This window comes from Thamnophis elegans, chromosome Z (assembly GCF_009769535.1).
Source record: "Thamnophis elegans isolate rThaEle1 chromosome Z, rThaEle1.pri, whole genome shotgun sequence".
Lineage (NCBI taxonomy): Eukaryota > Metazoa > Chordata > Lepidosauria > Squamata > Colubridae > Thamnophis > Thamnophis elegans.
The window spans coordinates 37480311-37502667 of NC_045558.1; the positions used below are offsets into that span (position 1 = coordinate 37480311).

Sequence of the window (22357 nt, forward strand, 5' to 3'; positions counted from 1 at the left end):
TGAAGTAGGCGGTGCTCAGACTGCTTTTAGGTGTCAACGTGCTCGCCCTTCACTTCTCCATTGTGTGCGGGCGCGCTTGTCTCTTGCTTCTCCTTAGACCAGAGCCTCTTTCCCGGCAGAGGTAAGCGAATGTTGGGTTGTGGGGAACCGACGCCTTGAGCAAGAAAAGGGCAGAAGGCGAAGAGGAGGGGAAACTGAACAAAAAGAGTTTGTGGCTGCTGCAAAGCACAAAGAGAGAGAGGGAGCAGGAGGCATAATTACTCTGGCTTTAAAGGGCATAGAAATAGAAAGACTCTTGTCTTTTCCGACAGGTTTGACTCCTTAGCTAATCAGTCAGCCAGGCTTTGGGCTGAAGGCTTTCGAGCAACAGCAGCGGCGGGAAATCTTCGGAGGCGAAAGCAACTTTGTGTTGGAAGAGGTGTACGTGCGTGACTTTAGCAAGGTGACACGGGACAAGAACATCACGCTGGGTTGGAAGCAGCAATGGGAGTTTTTAAGCGTTCATTTGTGCAGCTGCTTTTTGCAGGAGGGCGGGCCAGTAACTGTCTTTGCGTGGGGATTTAAAGGCCTCGTAATAGGGATTTGGAGGGAAGGGGGAAGCACAATTCGCGGTCCCAAGACTGCTTCCAGCTGCTTGCTAAAATACAACACGAAAAAACGTGTTGGGCACCGGAGTAGCACTGGAGGGAAATCAAAGACGTGCCATCTTTTTCTTATCTCTTTTGGGAGGACACCCTGCACTTAGTGAAACGCTTATAAACGAAGGAGGCGTTTTGATATTTTGTAATATCCCAAAAGCAGGTACGGGTTGCTTGAGGAAGTGACAGCTTTCTGATCTGCAGTGCTACGGATCCGATGGTTGGGAGTATTTAAAATCAATCCGTACCTCTCAGCGGGGTATGCTGTTTTATTACAGAAGCACCTTTGGCATCCAAGAAACCTCAACCAGACAAGTATAAATTTCATTTGTGTGGCATTTTATGATAACCTCAAATATTAGATTATTTATCTGACAATGCATTCCATTTGGGCTCAATTCTAAGTTGTCATGAGGGTTACATACTCCTGCCAGAAAGAGCTCCTATGAAATTTGGAATGTAATTCATTAATGTACAGGTGTTTTTAACTATACGTCAAAATGATTGATTTGTGATAAAGGGGTAAGTTGAGGGGGAATAACATGTCTTGAAAATTCCTTGTACCAAATAAACTTTTTATCTGTAACTTTGAATGCTTTTTTAAAAAATAAAGTTGCATCCTCTGTTTAGATTTCTGTAGGTTTGTTTGAGGGCATTCAAGTTTATTATGTGTTCTTATATCTTAACTGAGTAGGAGAACACATATGGCTTAAAAGTAACATTAAAATTATTCACAAGGTTTACTATTCCATTGAATGATACTGTAGCAATCAACCAGTAATGTAAAGTCAGGTATTTCAGATTTGAGGAGATTGAACAGACCCAGGGTGAATCCAGATAAATTAAGATTGATTTATAAAATTTGAGTTTCTTTTATTTTTTCTAAGAGTTAGCAGAAATTCCATTCTCCAGTTATGATTTATTTAGTTGAATACCTTCTGAATATGACTTTGAACTCTTTTTTAAAATTTAAAATGTCACAAATGCAATGTTAAAACTATATAATTTAACATTTGGTTTTATTAATATGGTAAAACATAGCTACTTTTTAATACATTAGTAATTGTAATATTCTTGCTTGGCTTTTAGAGATTTTTCTATACCTTGCAAATCTGAACAGCATTTTATACTATTGATTGTGTTAGGCTAATTACACAAGGTTAGTAGTATTTTCAAGTAAATACTCTTCTGCATCCAACATCCAGCATCATGTTTCAAGAATTCTCAGGGAGAGTTGCAAAAGTGGGTAGAGATGAGGGAAAGAACCATCACCCTTGCAAATAGATATGATTGGATGTAATTCTCTCCAAGAAAATCTGTGTAAAGCTTTCTGGATCAGGTAACATCCAGTTTGTGTAGTGGTTTAGTCACTAGGCTAGAGACCAGGAAACTTAATTCTGCTTTCAGAAATTAACACTAATTTAAATGGACACACATAGATGCAAGGATCTTCTACTTTGCTCTTTTTTATTCTTTGTTCATACTAGCAACCAGTTTTTAGCAATTATTATCAAAAGTGATTATCAGATCCAAAGGAAAAGAGCTAGAGCATCTTGCTGTTCTCATCTGAAAGTTACCAATCCCCTTTAATAAGGGATTATAGTCTTTTCCACTTTGTGGCTATGTTTATCTGGAAACTATAATTTAAGATCTGTAATCCACTACAACTAAGATTTATATTATTACAGATGAATTTGTCAGGTGATAATTTACTACATTTTGTACAGTATTTCTTGGTACTTTATAATTCTTAGACCGTTATTTAATAAAAAAATACATCATAGTTGCATGAATACGTATAAACTAGGTTGCAGTGAAAATATTATTCATAGGCCGATTGATAAACATGTTTGATTTGGAACAAATGGAAAGTTTAAAGTTGTCAACTATTGTTCCCCACCCCTAATATTATGAAAAGGCAATCCATCATCCTGTCCTTAAATTCTATATTAAACTACACAGTATAGTGTCTGCAGATAAATGCAACTTCTGCTATTGTTTTAATCTTTCTCCATTGTGTAAAGAGTATCTTTTTCAGTACTGCTTCCTTTTCATTGTCGTTCTTTTCAAAAGGTACAAAATATTATGCCACTGAAGATTAAGGGATAAAATTGTACAAAGCAGTATAGGTATCTATTTTTGGCAAGCACTATATTATTTAGTAAATACAGTAATTATAGCAAATATTGATTCAGCTATAATGAATTATATGTCTAGATTCGAATTAAATCATATTTGGAATAGGCCTACTGCAATAAATAGGACTTAAGCTACTCAGGACCTATTTAAAGTATATTAAATGTAAGTACAGTTTGCTTCTTAAGTCAAAAGTATAGATTTAATGCCTCTTTTTCCCTTTACAAAGTGTGCATGTTTTACATTAAAAAAGCACAAAATTAGTGGACTTGAAATAGACACATTAAAATAGCTATTCCTGTTCAGAATAAAGCCATAGAGAAATAACTGGTAAATGAAGAAATCTGTCAGTTAATTCCCCTCCTCAAATAATAGTCTTTTACACCAATAAAATATATTTGAAGTTAATGTACCATAAAATGCATTTAATTTATTGATTATCTTTCCTTGTAAAAAGATGTTTCAGTTGAGTGCCCATAGCATAAAAAATAAGTTAAATACTGGATAAAAATGTCAGTCCTGTTGCAAAAAAAGGAATCAAAAGCTGTATTTTGTACAATAATGACTTTTTACCCTTCTGTATAAGATCTTTGTTTTCAGCTCTAGTTATTATATCATGTATATATTACATATACCCATATATAATAAATATTATATGTATGTTGAAGAAATGAAACAGATGCAGAAAACAGTTTACAACTATTCTAATAAAATATAGAATTTTGGGTTTTGTTTTGTTTTTGAATTGAAGAAGGGAAATAATAATCTCTTACATCCTGAATAATCAGTGAAACTTAATTATGAGTTCGGCACAGATCAAAATGTTTTGAAATAATTATTCATGCCATGCCAAATGAGGCTGTGGAATATACTTTCACAGACTTTTTTGATAACTTTGAATTGGCATTGTGTAGAGCAGGAAAAGCAAATTCATGTAGAATGAGGTTATTGTTTTTTTTAAGAGCAATATCCTGGGTGAAGAAGTAGACAATTTGTTTTACATAGTGATACTTCCTTTCTTTGGAATATACTTCCAAGCAAGGTTTTCAGTTCTGGAATGCTACATAGTAAAATAAAATGTCCCTATAAACTTCTTTCCTTTGCTTAAAATTTAGGCTTAGGCTTATGTTTACAGCTGAATTAGATAGAGCAAAATTAAAATTTGTGTATTGCTTTTAAAAAATAAATTGCAGGGACTGGTCCCCTCTAATTATCAGGAGCCCTGGATTTTAAATTTATGGTATATTGTTTATACTGGGGAAATTGTTGTAAGAGATACTACTCTAAACATTTCAAAAAGGCAAAAATCAAGATCCAAGAAGACTAAGCAGTTATTTTCATTATGCAATTTTATTAATTTAAGGATTTTAAGCATGTTATTACTATAATTTTTTTCAGAACACAAGAAATCCAGCTTAAAATCTAAAATTTAACTCAGATCTGCCCATGTTGAAATAAATAATGGTTGTATCCTTAAATATATTTAAATAGTAATTCTGTAGCACTTGAGGATTATTAAAATTGTATAATGAAAAATAAAATCCAAACATGCAACTACTATTAGAATGTAGAAAGTCTATTGTGCCATCAAATGTTATGAATTGAAATAATTCCAATAATTTACATGGATGGAAGGTTTCCAGTCATACTTTGTCTTCTTCAGGACCTCCCAGAATTATTGAAAACTTTATGAGCCATGTGGAAACTGGACAAAGAAGCAGATATAAATTTCATGACTATTGTTATGTTAATTTGTCTTTGAATAGAATCCAGACGATTTTGAATAGCTAAAAATCCATGCCACTTAAGTGCTGTTCCCTAGAAAGTTTCATGGTTCTATATATATATATAGTCATAGATCTCTTGTAGAACTACATATAGTTCTCTTAATAAAAATTCAATAAAATATATATGCATTGTAATTCTTATGGATCCAAAATTGTTATTAAGTAAGAATCCAGTTCAATTCCTTGTTTTGTCAATATCAGTTTAATAAGGAATGTATCCTAGTAGGCTTCTTCAAATTCATCATGAATGTTTGCCTCTAGGTTTTTCATAGACTTTCATCCTTCAGATGTTTGCACTAAGCATGCAAATCCAACAAGGAAGCCAAGTATCTTCTGAGAGATTCCAGTAGTGAAATAGGATATATCAAGAGAACTTTGATATCAAAAGCATTTTGAGAGAATATTTAGATATTCTCTAATCAGAGCTTATTGTCCCAAAAATAGTACTTAAGGAAAAAGTTTTTTCAGACTGAAGGACGGGTGGGTTCCTGCCAGTTCTAACCTCTTCTATAGAAGAGGTTCCACAAATCAACAGTGCCATTTAGAACTGGTTCCAGCTCCATCCCCGCCTGTCCGCACATCATCAAGATGAAGAGTGAGAGGAGGAATTCTGGGAATTGAAGTCCACAAGTCTTAAAGCTGTAAAGTTTGATCACCCCCGGGGTTTTTTTTTCTAAAGGGTTAGGGGTGCAAGGGTCTTGTAACTTGACAGCTTTAAGACTTGCACACTTCAGTGCCAGAGTTCCTGAGCCAACATGACTGGAGGAGGAATTCTGGGATTTGAAGTCCACAAGTCTTAAAGCTGTCAAGTTGAACACCCCTGGGGTTTTTTTTTCCTAAAGTGTTAGGGGTGCAAGGGTCTTGTAACTTCACAGCTTTAAGACTTGTGTGGTTCAAATGCCAGAGTTTCTGAGTTTCTTTAGTTGCTAAGCAAGAGCGTTGTTAAGTGAGTTTCACCACATTTTATAAATTGGCCATGCCCACCCAGTCACATGGCTGGCAAGCCACTTCCATCCGGTCACATGGCCAGCAAGCCACTCCCACAAAGCAGGCCACACCTACAGAAGAGGTTCTAAACATTTTTGAAACCCACCACTGCTGAAGGAGATCTCTTTTTCCTAATAAAGAAGACATAAAGCATTCAACATCTTCTAACCCAATTTATTACTGTAATTTGGAGAGTGGACTTTGGCTAAAACTGAAAAGAGACATGCATATGAAGTTTGCTGAATGCATAGACATCAGGAATCCAGTATATTAGGACATATATCTCATAGAATTTCTGAGGTGAAATTTGTGTATTTGAGCCTTGGTGGTTCAGTGGTTAGAGTACTGTACTACAGGCTACTTCTGCTGATTGCCAGCTGCCTGCAATTTGGCAGTTCAAATCCCACCAGGCTCAAGGATGACTCAGCCTTCCATCCTTCCAAGGTGGGTAAAATGAGGACCCAGATTGTCGGGGCCAATATGCTGACTCTGTAAACTGCTTAAAGAAGGCTGGAAAGCACTGGAAAACGGTATATACCATATTTTTCAGAGTATAAGACTTTCCCTCAAAAAGAGGCTGAAAATCTGGGTAAAACTTATACACTGAATACAGCAGTTTTGCCTCATGAAACCCCACCCCCTTCACCAAAATGGTCATGCATAGCCTTTAGGAGGCTTTCAGAGTGCTCCTGGGGGCTGGGGAGGGCAGAAATGAGTGAAAAATGAGCCCTTTTTTTACTCCTTTTTGGCCCCACCCTCCAGAAGCACTCTATTCATGCCCTTTTTTTGGAAAAAACGGGCTGTTTTTAGGAAGTCTGCAGACTGCAAAACTTTTTTTTTTAATTTGCCTCTTCAAAATCTTGGTGTGTCTTATACTCTGAAAATACAGCAAGTTTTAAATGCTAAATTCTATTGCTATTAAATTGGTGCTCAAACAAACTACTTAGTGTAGGGCATAATATATATATATATATATATATATATATATATATATATATATATATACACACATACATACATACATACATACATACACATATATATATATACATACATACATACGTACATACATACATACATACATACATACATATATATATCTCTATATATATGTTTCCAGGAGTAGAAACACCAAACCTGAAGTAGTCAGCAGCAGCCTGAAGATGACGAATGTGACTTCGTCGAAACGTCGCCAAGACATCTCCAATTCTACGCGGGAGAAAACCCGAACAACTAGAGACCTACATACTAACACCCGCAAAAACCTCAGAAAACATATATCATTTAAAATGTTGAAACAAGATTTACCTTTGGAAATAGTGTTTTAATAGTAAATGGTGCATTTCCTCTACCAAAGTGACCCAACCTTGTCTGTTCAGACAAATGCATTTACTGTTACAATTTGTACAATTATTATGAATTTCAGATTGGAATGTAAAAAGCATTCAACTTCAAAAGACTAAGGAAATGTCAACCTGATTCAACCTATCAGATTTCAGTACTTTTTCTTAAACCATGTGATGTGCCTCTTAGTTTTTTCACATTCTTTAGTTATTGGAAATTTATTTTTATGTGCAGGCAGACAAAAATCTTTTATATTCCATCCTTTTCCCTCAATACCTTGCAAATAAAGTTCCTGCTTTGGGTTCCTTCCTCCCTTAGGTTGTGCCTTATAAAAGCTAAACTTTTAAGAAAGTAAGTGCTGCATGTCAAAAATAGAGAAGAAACTAAATGAGGCTTTTCCTTTTCTTGTTTCCATCTTTTTTCTCCTTCCTTTTTATGAAAAAAGTACTTTTTCCATCCCTTTTCAATAAAATTAATGCTTTGCCAAATGTCTGACATACCAGGTCAGCTATAGTTATTGCATTTGATCGCTGTTATGTTAATTTGTGATCTAAGCTGGTAAGCATTGTTGCTTTGGGGTCATCTCCTTAGCCTCTTGGGTTGCAAAGTAGAAGTCAGCTTTTCTGTCCTCATGTTGTCCAGGCTTAGTCATCTCTCATTCATATGTAATTTTTGTCATGTTTGTCAACTTTCCAATTTCTTACTGCTTTTTCTACAGTCTGGTGGTTGTCATGGAATAGTATGTGTGAGCTTTGCTACTTTGGCACAATCAAATATCCTGTTCTTTCATGACCTCTATGCAACTCTATTGTGTGATTGTAACTGGTCTTTAGTGCAGTGTATTAACAGCTTCCTTTGTCCTGAAAATCTTAAATTGTCCCTTTAAGAATTACACATGCTGCTGATTTTAAAGTTTCTATAAAAAGACCAGATGATTAGCATGTTTGGAAGCAAAGAATAGCAGAACTAGGGACTAGCTAATTTGTCTTTATAAATAGAAAATACTGCAGTTGTGCCCAATATTAGTTGTAAGCTAGGTGCAATATTTTATCTGAATGCATTGACATGGATTTTTTGTTCTGTTCTATTTTTTTACTTTCTCTTCAAGTTAGTCTTAACTTCTGACAATTGCCTGACTGAGTCCCTGCAGTTTTCTTGGCAAGAATTTCAGAACTGATTTGCCACTGGCTTTTTCGTAGGACTGACAGAAAGTGATAGCCAAAGTCACCTAGCTGGCTTTCATACCTAGAACAAGACTACAAGTAGGCCTTGATTTAGGACTATAATTGAGCCCAAAATTTCTGTTGCTAAGTGAGTTTTTGCCCTATTTTACGAACTTTCTGGCCACAGTTGTTAAGTTAGTAACATTAAATAATGTTAACTGAATCTGTGGCTTGCCCATTGACATTGCTTGTCAAAAGGTTTCAAAATACATTCCCATGACTCTGGGGAAACTCCAACCATCATAAATTTGAATCTGTTACTAGACATTCAGATTTTGATCACATAACAATGGGAATGCTACACTGGTCATAGGTGTGAAAAACATAAGTCACTTTTTTCAGTGTTATTCTAACTTCAAAGAGTTGCTAAATGAACTTTGTAAGTCAAGGACTACCTGTACTCAGAAAGCTGGTTTTGTGTAATAGTTCAGCTGCTAGACTACAAACTGGGAGAACATGAGTTCTAATCCTTTCTTAGGCATAAAAGCTAGCTTGGTGATTCTGGGCTAGTCATTTTTTTCTCAGCACAACCCAAAGGGTTATTATGGGGAAACTACAAGACAGGATAACATTTTGAGTTATATAATAATAGAGCGTGGATGATATAAACAGATATACAAGCAAACAAACAAATAAGCTATGTTATATTCTGGATACAATGAACTACAGACCAATGAAGTACTGTGTGCTGTGAAAATAAGTGAAAATATTATTTACAAAACCAGTATTTTTATGAATATACAGAATAGGTTTGAACCTGCTTAATTTTCTTACCTCTCTTCTCCTTATTTTCTGCTTTCAATTCATCAAATATTCTTTTCCTCCTCATTTTCTAATACAATCTTTAATTCACAATATTCCACTGTTCAGTATCTGAATCTCTATGCCCATACTTTACCTCCTGGTCTTTCTACTCTCAGACAAGCCAATCCAGGTTTTTTGTGCCACTGCTGGAAACTCTGGACAAGGCAATCTGGCTCATTTTTCTATTCCATTTTATGTTAACCATGTGATATCCTGTCCAGCAGCGTATGCAGTATCTGAAATATATACAACCTCTATATTTCATTTCTCTTTTTATATATCCTACATCCAAAACATGTTTCTTTGTCTTCCCCTAAAATAAATAAATGACCTTGATATGAAACTAATAACTTTCTCTAGCTGGGTACTGTACTCTGTCATATACAAAATAAAAACAATGTTTTATAAGTTACAAGACAGGTTGGGTGATAATAAATATATAAATGTAATAAATATAAATAGTCTTCAACTTACAATAGTGTCAACATCTAAAGCGTTTCCATGACTATTATCAACTTGAGGTGGGGGGGAAATGCCATGCATACTTTTGGCCAGAGTAAAAGTCTCATATTTCTGTACTGGGATGTGAATGCGCATGTCCAGAACTCTGCCATAACATCCTGTTGGAGAATGTGATTAATGACCTCAATCAGAGGGGAGGGGGCACAGAGGTGAAGTTCAGATGTCATTAAGTGGGATTTAGCTCCATAGAAGTCTGTGCCAAGATGTTAGTCCTAATAAATGAATGGGTTTTTTTTTAACTTTGTCTCAAGGCTCGTAAATTAATTAGGCCAACTCTTGGAAACTTCACAAACAAACAAACAAACTTCCAGTTTGTTTAATGACTGACGTTACAAAGGCACTAAAAAAAGTGAGTTATGACCATTTTTCACACATGACTATTGCCACATCTCTTTGGTCGTGTGATTTACATTTGGATGTTTGACAACTGGTTCATATTTATGATGGTTGCAATGTCCCGTGGTGATGCCGTCCTCTTTTGCAACCTTGTGACAAATAAAGTCAATGGGAAGCCAGGTTCACTTAAACAACTGTGCTATTAACTTAACAGCTGAAGTTATTAACTTAAGAAATGTGACAAGAAAACTTATAAAATGGGCAAAAGTCACTTAACGGATTTCTCACTTAGCAACATAAATTTTGGGCTCAATTGTCATAAGTTGAGGACTACCTATCAAGATTAAAACTCAGGTTTCCCACTCCTGTACCATCATTATAACTACTTACTAGCTGGATCAAATTATTTTGAAAATGAGTATGAAGGAACAAGGGAGCCTTGACTGTAAAATGGGGAAAATAAATTATGCATTGTCATTTTTAAAAATGAAGGTACTCTAAATGTAAATACATTTAATCCCTTCACCAGTGATGCTCCCTTTAATTCTTACAAGCTGAGCTATAGTTTGTTTGTTTGGTTTGCTGCCCATCTCACTGATAATAGCAACCCTAGGCAGCATATAATGTAACAAAAAAGTTAAAAAGGTACTACAAAATAATTTAAATAGGAAACTTAAATAGCTAAAAACCAAGAGGATGGGTGTGGATGTTCTCTACCCCATCTGCCACTCACAATGTATCACACCTCTATCAGGGACTCAAGCCAACTTGCAGGGCCAAATAGAATGCAAGAAGGCTTTGAAAGTCTGGTTAGACAGAGAATGTTGCCAAAATATGATATTTCATTTATTTATCATAAGAACAAACTTTAAATTACGATATAAGTCAGTGTTTCTTAACCTTGGCGACTTTAAATACTGTGGACTTCAACTCCCAGAATTCCCCAGTCAGCTGGCGGGGGGATTCTGGGAGTTGAAGTCCACAGGACTTAAAGTTTCCAAGGTTGAGAAATACTGATATAAGTGATCATATTGTGTTAAATTTAAATTTACTGATAAAGCAGAAGAAGTATGCTCCATCCCATATTTGGGTAGACCAGGTTGCCCTGATAGAGCAGTGTTAAGTGATCATATAGTATTGGACATGTTTATATTAAAATATTGCTCCCATAATTCTTCATGACATTGTTTACCATTTTGAGACATTTAAAAATGCAATTCAGAATCATTCAGCTTAGTTCTTCCTATTGCCTTTGCTTTAATCACTTCTCATTCAGGTGTCTCTGATTAAATCACATTCCAACATATGAATAGAAACATTTTTCTGTTTCTTTTCTTCCACATGCACAGTTTTTCTGTTCAACTTTGAACATTTATTGCCATTTCTGCAATATATTGGGTGCTTTACTTTGAACTTTTTACATTTTTCATATCAACCGGACTGCTGTTGTTATTTGTTATTTCACATTTTCAGCAGTGTGCTAACAAAGTTTGTATTATGCATTGTAATAAAAATTAAATTATTAAATGCCAGCATCTGTTCATTCTGAATTCACAGGGTAATCCTAAACGTGTTTTCTAAAAACTCTCAGCCCTAATGTGCTTTTGTTTGATTTGGTTTGGCTTAGCATATTATATGAAGCCAGACATATAACGTGTTTTATTCAATAAAGTATTGTATGGTTAAATCATATCATAGGCAAAGTACAAATCCAATCTATGAGACTATGTATTTAAGGTAACAATGAAAGTGTATAATTCCATACTTCATTCTTTCCAAGTTTTATATCAGTGGCTTTTAAATGTGAGTTCCAGAAGATTTAGTATATTTCACCAATTAAAAGCTTTACAAATGAAGATAACCTTTTTGAAAAATTTACCTCTTCTGTGTAAATTAAAGACACCATCCATTCACCTGAAGTAAGAACCAGGTATTCAGTTCCTCATCTGAAGTACTGTTGTACCTTCAAATGATGAGTGTGATGGTATGCAATGTGTTGACAACTTTCAGCAGATATTTAAAATGTTATGACTAATCAATTAATTGTAGAGAGTAATCCCAGAAAAAAGAAAATCAAGCTAAATTTTCTAAAGTCTAAAGGCAATTCTGCCTTCTACAGGAGACCTGAACATTGCATGTGACAGAAAGGGAGGGGGGAGCTTGAGAAGATATCTGCAGACCACACACATCCTGAACATAAACTGCTTCAACTGCTTGCCTAGGGTTGGTACTATATGCCATGCAGGTCAAAACAACTAGATACAGGGACAGATTTTTTCCCTCGACCACCACTCCACTGAAGACCTAATTCTCATGTGTTGTCTAATGTGTATTTGTGTGTATATGTAAATGTGTATTTACACATGTAGTATGGCTATAGTATTATGTATTTATTATATTTCCTATTCCGCCCTCTTATTGGTCTCATGATTATGATTATCCTCATTCTGTTGCTTTGCATGTACACCAAGAGCTTGTACAGAGACAAAATTCCGTTTGTGTCTAATCACACTTGGACAAATAAAGTATTCAATTCAGTTCAGTTTTGAGTCCCTTTTCTTTTTCCTATTTGTCTGGGAACTGCTTTAGTACACCAATAGTGGTTACAAAATGCACATACCTTCATCCTGTTTTGACTTTCCAAACCCTTCAGATTGACAAATGTGACTTATTAATACTCTTCATTTTATCCCTGCAATGAAGTGAATGTGTCTTTTTTATAATGTGATCTTCACAGCTAAGTGAGACTCTGTCAGTTCAGCAATGCCTTCCCCACTAGTGTTGTACAATTCCTTTGATCTCTAGCTATAATCAAATGCATTTGGCTGTTCTGGCTGCTCTCTCAGCGGGATTGGTGACTAGCATTTAGTGACTACCTTATAAAGCCTGGTTTAAAGAAGATTATAGTGTGATGCATTTTACAGCTAAATATAGATGTTAAATAAAAATAATCTCTGGAATTACACTTCTGCTATGTAATGAAACAGTTTGTTAAGTCCATTACAGGTGATAAATTTGGGTTCCTCTCTCTGTTATTTTCAAGGTTTTCGTTTCCATTTCACTTTTAAAATGTATTTCTATGGATTATTTTTGGTGCTTCCTTTTACCCTGACTAGTTACTCAGGAAGTGTGACATGTATTAAGACATGAGAATGATGTCTTAATGAAAAAGACAGCATATGTTTATGAAATGCAAAAACCTAAGCTGGATTTAGGATGATCCCCATTGAACTGCATGTAGAATCAATGTGGCTATCTACAAACAATGTGAAAGCATTACATGGAAGTAATTTAACCTCTCTACTGCAACAAATAAAGATCTTTTGTTTGTCTTTTTTTCTAAATCAAGGTTTATTTATTTTAGTTGTTTGTTTGTATCCCACTTTTATTATTTTTACAAACAACCCCAAAGGGGAACACGTTCAATACATCATCTTCCTATTTACAACCCTGTGAGGTGGATTGAACTGAGAAATGTAGTGATGTAATCTTTTGTTCTTGCAGTTTAGCATTATTTAATAGTCTTTTGATTTAAAATATTTCTTTTAAAATAATATTTAAAATTTGTATTCCAGAAATTTTATGAATAAGCACCAGAAGCCGATTCTAACAGGCCAGCGGTTCAAAACAAGGAAGAGGGGTAGGCATAACAATTTGTTGTAGTACTTTAGTACTTTATATAGTATTGTATGCTTTATTTCTTCTCTCAAACAAAACACAAAATAATGAAGTAATAATTTGCTTTCATGGTATATATTGGAAACTACTGCTGTGATCACACAGCACTGACTGAGTTGTAAACCATATAAGTTTGCTTATTTGGTTAAAGCAAAGTGCATTATGATTTACTGTAGCACATTTATTGATTTATTTAAAACATGTAACTGCCCATCATATGCCAGACTATAACAATTATCACACATTAAAATAAGCTAATTTCAAATTTTAGTAATATTGTCCTGTTTCAATAAACTGTTAATGTTAAGTAATAATTCCTTTTAAACAGAAGAGACTATATGTCTCTTACATAGAAACAGAAGGGTATGTTCCTAATGTCTTTATGTGCTTGATATGAAGAAAGAAAAGTGCAGATATAAAATTGGCATGACTTGACCATCTGAGAGGTTTTATGATAATTGCTGAATTTATTTATTGCTGCTATTAGCATATAAAGTACACTTGCACAGAAAGAAGAATGCTGTCATCTGAAATGTCAATTGCCCTTCCAGTCAATCTTAAGAAATTGATTCAATTTTTTTAAAATCACACAGTTTCTGTTATTATTTTGAAAATATGGGAAATCAATATTAAAAATATTGCTTTGGAATTCTATAACAATAAATTTAAAAACATATCAGTTAAAACTGATTATAACAGAGACAAATAGCAGAAAAATGGAACACAATGCGTGCAGCATTTTCAGTAGTATAGGGCATTAATATGCATATGTTTAGAATGGTAAATAGCTGAAAAATATAGGTAAGTAATAAATTAGGTAAACTTATTAGTACTACTTTTCTATTACAGATGAAAAGGAGAAATTTGAACCCACTATCTTCCGGGATGCAATTGTCCAAGGACTTAATGAAGCTGGTGATGACTTGGAAGCGGTAGCCAAGTTTCTGGATACTACAGGGTCAAGGCTAGATTACCGGCGCTATGCTGACACTCTATTTGACATTTTGATAGCTGGCAGCATGTTAGGTATGTATGTCACATAGAAAACTTCAACACTTCCATCAAATCTAGCTCTAGCAACATGTCTCCTTGATTCTGTTAGCCATACGGTTAAAGAACTGTTCCTATCTTGATTCTCCTTTTTATATGTGGTGTTTATCTTACATTTGTTTCAGAAGCTTGGGATATCTGTGATTACTGTAAATATATGTAGTAGTATGGAGTATAGAAGCTAAACTAGAGTCTGCATTACAGGCAGTGTCATTATAAGCTTTGATACTCATATCACATTTTATTTCCATGATTGAAAATGTTTTGTAATAAGCCTTACTTCATTTGGCAGATATATATACATATATATATATATATATATATATATAACACTATCTCTTTTTCCCATGTGGATAATATAAGATTTAGTTATGTAATTATTTTGAATGTGCCTTCTCAGCTCCAGGTGGGACGAGAATAGATGATAATGATAAGACCAAGACAACAAACCAGTGTGTATTTTGTGCAGTTGAAGATCATGATACTCTCCGACACCATGCTCAGGTTCAGTCAAACATTGAGACAGATGACAAATAGATCATAGTTGTTTTTATTTTTAAATTATTCTGAAGCTTTATGTTTTAATAAATGTATGCATGCATACTCAGCAAAAATACTATTGATGCAATCAAACTATTTATTTAATTATTTATTTATTAGGATTTATGTCATTTCAGTCCATATGTCATCACCATCACCACAGCTAAAAGTCTATTAGTATTACAACTGAAATTAAATATGATTTCAGCATCTGTGAAGCACTCAGATATCAAAGCACAATCCATAAAGGGAGTTTTAGCTTTCATGAATATGAGCAAGCTAGAAGCTAGTCTGATTATGCAGCTTGCAAGAAGCCTGGATTCTGTGATCCCTATAAATGAAAATTCCTAAGAGAAGAGACCAAAGTCAAGCTTGAGTTGAATCTATCCTTTCCAATCTTGTTTGTTGAATAGAAGCCATTGGGAATAGAGGGTTCCATAGATAACAATATCCTAAATTACCAAAGGCTATAACGATAGCAAAGTATCTTGAATTAAATCCAAAAGCAAGCTGGCAATGTAATTGATGCTTCTGGATGGTATTCAGAGAAAGATACAAATAGAAAGGGTTGCAGTAATCAAGCAAAAGGTGACTAAGATATCATTAATTAAAAGAGGCTGCCTATCTTAAGCAACTGGTAAATCAGATATAATTCTCCAAAAGCCTCCTGGCCATAAGTTTCAAACTGAAACCAAGTGAATTTGCTAGATTAAATTAGATTAGATTAGGATTAAATTAGATTAGATTGACAGAACAGACAGATATAGCAAGGGCAATGAACAGCTATATAAATTTCATAGCCAGAGTCCAACATGGGAATATGCCAATGTCTGGAGGAACTCTGTGGAATGGATGGAAGAGGTGGAGGGTGTGGCAATTTCCATGAGATCTGTTTTAGGATAAACTATCGCAAGGGCACTGCAGTGACCTTAACTTTTGTAATAAGAACCTTGTGGGGGCCGGGGGGGGGGGTTCATAACTTTGAATAGTGTCTAAGTGAATGATTAGGATACCCTGTAATACCATTAAGATAGATCTCAACATATTATATTTTTATTAATAAAAGAAGTTGGATCATTTTCAAAAGTAGTCCTACATTCAGTGTGAAATTATTTAATTCAAGATGCTAAGACCAAATCGTTTAGTCTATATGGCTAGATTACCTTACATGATAAGGCAGCTAATGCTGGTAATCTGAGTTAGCCCTTTCTTTGAAACTCTAACCTTGTTTTAACAGTAAATTGACTAACAGGATTCTATTTGAATCCTTGCTCAAGATTCAGTTTGAATTAATAAATGACTTTAACTACTGTAATGGTTTATTTTTGATAATATCTGATAGAGTATATTTTTTTAGGATAAATCTTATCAGTAGAGAAATAAATTGCTTAATATTTAACAATGGAAAATATTGATTTATGTTCCTGCTTACTACTTTAACCACTGCATTAAATATACCCACAATTATGTTAGTGATGAATTGGAGAACAGTAAGGATAGCATTATACATCTGCCTAGGTGTTTAGATGATTTATTAAATAAGTAAATTAATGAATTATATTTAATCTACACTTTAGTTTTATCATTTATTATTTGTAAGGATTTTTACAAATGACATTTGTATAATTGGTTTGTACTTGTTAACTGTTTATTTTTTTATGTTTAGGTCTTCAATAAGCTGATCAGAAGATATAAATATTTGGAAAAAGCATTTGAAGATGAAATAAAAAAGGTAGTTTTATTCTAACATGTAGGAACTTTTAATGTGCTTCAAATAGAATAAGAAACTATTTTGGCTACTGAAATATCAGTTATTACAATAGCTTCTTATTTGCATAGATTTTTCAGGGTTTTGTAGTAAAGATAACTAAAAGATCTTTTGCTTACATCTTGAGCTTGTCTGGAGGTTCTAGCAGGGGAGCGCAGCTATCGTATACCCTTGGCCGAAGATCGGTACACTCCTTCTATCTGGGATGGTCGTCCTCTTCCACCAAGCGTGCAGCTTCGGAAAGGACGCACATGGAGCAGTGTGGGAGGAAGGGGACACCCGCCTAGCCAGCCAGATCAGCCGAATCAACCCTGGCGATCAATGGGGTGACAGATGTCGCAGCCAGATCGCCCTCACTTACATCTATAAACTGAACTTCCCTAAATTTATTCCCTCAGTGAGTTGGGCATCAAGTCCAATAATTTCTATTCAGAGGTTACGCTAAAAAAACATAGTTGGCAAGCACTAGGATTTGAGGGTGCATTTAAGCTTATATTAGGCAGTAATACAGATACAAGAATACACATTCTTGATGAATGTGGTTAATAAATCCCACAAAATAGTCTCATTTTTCAAATTTCTTTATAACCATGTTTAGTATTTTTATAAATAATTCAAGATGCAAACATACTTAATACTTTTTTCCTCTTCCTATTTTCCCCAAAACAGTAACCCTGGGCTGAGAGAGAGTGACTATCCCAAAGTCACCCAGACATCTTTCATGCCTAAGGCAGGACTAGAACTCTCAGTCTCCTAGATTCTACCTTTGTGTCTTAACCAGTAGAACAAATTAGCTCTTATTTGCACCATTTGAAGTGATGCTGTTATGGAAAATAGTTTAATTGGTTTCAGCTCATATGAAAATAGGTAACCAATAGTTAATAAATACAATAAATATGGATAATAAAACATAATCTTTATATGTATATTTATAAAATATTACAGTAAAGGATAAAAAAGAATATAGATAAATTTTAAATTCTGAAATAAGCTTTATATTTAAAGGAAAACATAAAGATCTTTTCAGATATGTGCAAAAAGCTTACACAACTTTACCTTTAATGTTTTACAAGCACAGCCAATGATTATTAAAAGGTATATGTGTGCCATAGCTCTTTGATAAAAAGCAAATATTTTGAATCATAGAATCTACATATTGATTTGTCAAAAGATCAGTATTGCATTAGAGAGCTGTTAAATAAGTTTTCCAGGAATTAAGACAAATTATCATTCATCTTCTCTATTCCCCATTATGTCCATGTGTTGCATTTTCTTGTCAGCAATGTATGATTATGCAATTTTGAACTTTGATTCAAAGCTGTGGATCAAAGTGTAACTAATACTCTACTTTGTACCCTGTGTTCTCCCTGTTCTGAAACAAAACAAATATATCTACCCTGCTTATTCATTACTGTATACTGACTTACTTTTACAACAGAGATTAATTGGATTGACTTTAAATTACATTGTTAATTTAATGTAAATGCAGTTCTTTCTCATAAACTGATAAACACTTTAACTTTTAAGGTAGTTTTTGGTCATTCCAAATTTGGATTTATTGCATTGCTATTATTATTTTGGGCAGTCCTGAGCACTTCAGGTTGTTTTCTGTGTTTATATGCTTCCAAAAACATGTGCCTCTTTTTTTTTTTTTTTTGACTTACAGCTCCTATTATTTCTTAAAGCATTTTCTGAAACTGAACAAGCAAAATTGGCAATCCTCACTGGAATCTTACTAGCTAATGGAACACTACCCGCTACCATTTTAACAAGCCTTTTCACTGACAGCATTGTCAAAGAAGGTAATTAGAGATTCTCCCTTCCCCAAAGAATGTACATTATCTTCTCCCACAGGATAACTTTGTTATCTTTATTTTGAAAAGGCAGGATCTTTGATGTTGTGGCTTTAGAATTAGGGATCACTCTCTTGAGATCTTATGTATTTTCCATTCCCTCCTCTTAGACATTAATAAATTGTAAAGCTTATGTGCTGTGCATGTATAAATTGTTTATTGACAATTTTGTTATTTTAACATATTAATATGACTAAGATTTGATTTGAGAATCCTGAATGTCATCTTGTGAATGTAATGGGTTTTGTTTTGTTTAATGGGCAATATCTTTGCAGGGCTTAGTACATTAAAAGGAAATAATTGCCTTCCCAGAAAAAGGCTGAGGAAGTTAGAGGAAATCAGGATTTCCAAGAAGTGACCTTGAAGCTAATGGCGAAGTAACATGTTAGGGCAATTGTATTTGTAAAACTGAGTGTGCTTAAGAGCCACTGGTACTTCTCTCTTATCAAAAACAAATAAACCAGCAGCTGGAACTTATTAGAAGGAAAAGAGATAATCATGTTCTCTCCTGCTGTTTTCCTTTAAGGATTGCTCTATTTCGAAATATATTTAGGGTGGGGATAATATTTTAAACAAGGAAATTGTGATATTAAAATCCACTATCTTATGCATTGATTAAAGATTTTGAGGCTTCTTTTTATTAACAGGATGTTATTTATATGTACTCCAACTTTCAAGTTACTTATATGTACTCTAGCTTTCAAGTATAATTAATCTTCGAGAGAAGGCTAAGTACAGGTTTTAACAGTACATGATGCAATGCCAGAGGTTTGCTCCCTCAAGAGTGGATTCTCTTCATTGTGGGATTCAGAAAACCTAAATGATTCCTCAATAAATTTCTGAAAATTTATTTATTTTTATAACACAAGTGAAAGCCTGGATTGAGGGAGAGATAACAAGGGAGAGATTACTGTTCTCTTCCACCTGGTTACATTTTTGGGATGCCTGCAATAATTTCATCTTAAGTGTTTCAAGATACCACAACTTGTATCAGGGACAAAAGGGAGGACTTTACTATGCATGTTGATTGATGAAATTCCCCTATGGCAGTGTTTCACAATGTAAGCAAATTCAGGATGTATGGAATTCAACTCCCAGAATTCTCTCAGCTCTCATGTTGGCTGGGGAAATACTGGAAGTTGAAGTCCATATATCGTAAAGCTGCTAAATGTCAGAAACACTGCTCCATGAACAGGCACAGTTGAATGACCTACTTTGAATTCAGATGAGTTTTTCTTCTGTTCAAAAATATTAGAAACATAGTATGGCTAGGTACATTTCTAGTAGTTTTCAACAGATGATAACTAATAACTCAGCTTCTTAGATTCTGGGTTTGCCCAGATAACACATGCTATTCATTTTTGTTTCCTGCCAGCCATACACTTTTTTCTGACTGACCAATGTTGAATCCTAGAGATCAAACCAGACCTCACCAATTTGTTATCCTAAAGAGATTTTGGATTACAGTTCCTCTCAGAGCCAGAGATAGTTGTGCCAGCAAAATCTAATGAGAACAGCAGTTTAATACAGAGGTTTTTAACCTCTGCAACTTTAAAATGTATGGACTTCAATTCCTAGAGTTCCCCAGCCAGTCTATATATCTTAACATTGATGAGGTTAAGAAACATTGATCTAAACATGTCTAGGTATTAGATTAGATAAAAAACTGAATTAATTAAATAAACACCACAGCTTCTTTGCTTATGATGTTTTTATTTGCTGTAGGTATAGCAGCCTCTTTTGCTGTCAAGCTTTTTAAAGCATGGATGCTTGAGAAAGATGCCAACTCTGTTACTTCTTCTTTAAGAAAGGCTAACTTAGACAAGAGACTGCTTGTAAGTATTCCTATTCTTATAATCTATGTGACCAATAAGCAAGTTTCTCCAGGAATCCTGAAGTAAAAATTTAAAACTGTAGATAAATAAAATATAAATATGAATTTTAAAATTCCAAAAGCATAACATCTGAAGAAAATTATCAATGAGGAACTAACATCAATACTGTTAAAAAAAATTAAAAAGTACCAGAAAGGAAGAATAGAAAGTAGGGCATTTAAATCCTGAAGAAAATAACACAGTACTCGTGCATTTTGTTTTTCATCCCTAAATGTAGAACCTTACTTTTTTCACCATTGAATTTCATTTTGTTAGATAGCACCCAATGTTCAAGTCTGTCAAGTTCCTTGTGTATCTTAAGTCTGTCGTCCAGAGTGTTAGCTATTCCTGCTAGCTTGGTATTGTCTGCAAATTTGATGAGTTCCCCATCTATCCTCTCGCCCGGTTCCACCACAAATCCGCGAAGCCCTTATCCGCGGAGACATAAGCGCGAAGACTAATTCGCGCCGTTCAAAGCGCTAAGGAAAAACGCGACCCTACCGCGATGACATAATCGCAGAGGGCAAATCCGCGCATTCCCAAGCACTCAGCATCCTAAACCTAACCCTAAACCTAACCCTAAACCTAACCTAACCTAATCCTAACCCTAAACCTAACCCTAAAACAAACCCCTAAACCTAATCCTAACCCTTACCTTAATTTAAATCCGCTTTCTGCCGCCGCGCTGTTTTAAAGTGCCCTTCTGTCGCAGTGCTGTTGTCGCGGCGGTGATGACGCGCGGTGATGACATTGTGGCTTTAGCGACACGATTTTATCACCGCTATTTTGACGAGCGCGGTTTTGTCGTGCCACGCTCTCGTCCATGTTGAAGAGTACTGGGCCTAAAACAGAACTCTGGCATAATGCACTGCTTACCTTCCTCCATGTAGATGCAGTTCCATTGAGGATTACACATTGAGTATGGTTGGTCAGCCAGCCACAATCCATCTGGTGGAATCCATCTGGTGGTGATGCTGCCTAACCCACATTTTTCTATTTTATCAAGTAGTAGGTTATGGTCTACTTTGTCAAATGCCTTACTGAAATCCAAGTAAATTATATCAGTAGCATTCTTCTGGTCCAGGGATGGGTTGCTGTGGCATTACTGCTGCTTCAATGTGTATGTGATTTGGGCGCTCGCACATGTGCATGAGCAGTTGCCTATAAATAGATCTGTGCATACACAGAACATTAAAAAAAACAAACCAAAAAACCATGCAGCGACTGGGGAACCGGTTCGAGCCTGCCATCCCTACCAGTTTGGTAATTCAGTTGTAATTTCCACTACCGGTTCAGCCAAACAGTGCAAATCGGTAGCAACCCACCTCTGCTCGGTCCACTAGTTTTGTCACTTTGTCAAAGAATGCAATAAAATTAGTCTGGTAAGATCTGTTTTTGACAAACCCATATTGGCTTTTGGTTATTACTTTATTTGCTTCTAGGTGTTTCCAGAATCTTCCCTGATATTGATATCAGGCTAATGGGTCTGTAGTTTCCTGTCCTCTTGCAGTTCCCCAGTGCTCCAGGATCTTTGAAAGATATAGTTCAGTGGTTCTGAGATCACATCTGTCAGTTCCTTCAGAACGTTGGAGTGTAATCCATCTGGTTCTGGTGATTTGAACTCGTCTAGAGTAGACAGGTGCTCATGTACCATTTTCTATTTTAATTTGTGTTCCTAATCTGTTTTTGTGATGCTGTTTTTGATAGGTTGGATTGCTTTTTACTTTTGTGTAAAGACAGATAGAAAAAAATGAGTTAAGTAGTTCTGCTTTCTCCCTGTTGCTTGTCACCTTCTTGCCACTTTCTCCCTGCAATGG

The 22357-nt window shown here is 35.0% G+C and overlaps 1 protein-coding gene across 3 annotated transcripts in view; it reads left to right on the top strand.

Annotated features, from left to right (window-relative positions):
* The first annotated feature begins 23 nt into the window (after positions 1–23).
* Positions 24–22357, top strand: part of BZW2 (basic leucine zipper and W2 domains 2) — a 40046-nt gene continuing 17712 nt past the window's right edge. Inside the window, exons 1-8 of one of the 3 annotated variants that reach the window (XM_032237565.1) lie at positions 24–121; positions 312–442; positions 13353–13417; positions 14305–14481; positions 14906–15009; positions 16712–16777; positions 18480–18615; positions 20392–20501. In XM_032237565.1, the coding sequence (XP_032093456.1) occupies positions 13360–13417; positions 14305–14481; positions 14906–15009; positions 16712–16777; positions 18480–18615; positions 20392–20501 (651 nt within the window). In that variant the 5' untranslated portion in view covers positions 24–121; positions 312–442; positions 13353–13359. Of the gene's footprint in view, positions 122–311; positions 443–13352; positions 13418–14304; positions 14482–14905; positions 15010–16711; positions 16778–17139; positions 17211–18479; positions 18616–20391; positions 20502–22357 lie in introns of those variants that run through there. The other 2 variants (XM_032237566.1, XM_032237568.1) reach the window with 2 other exon arrangements.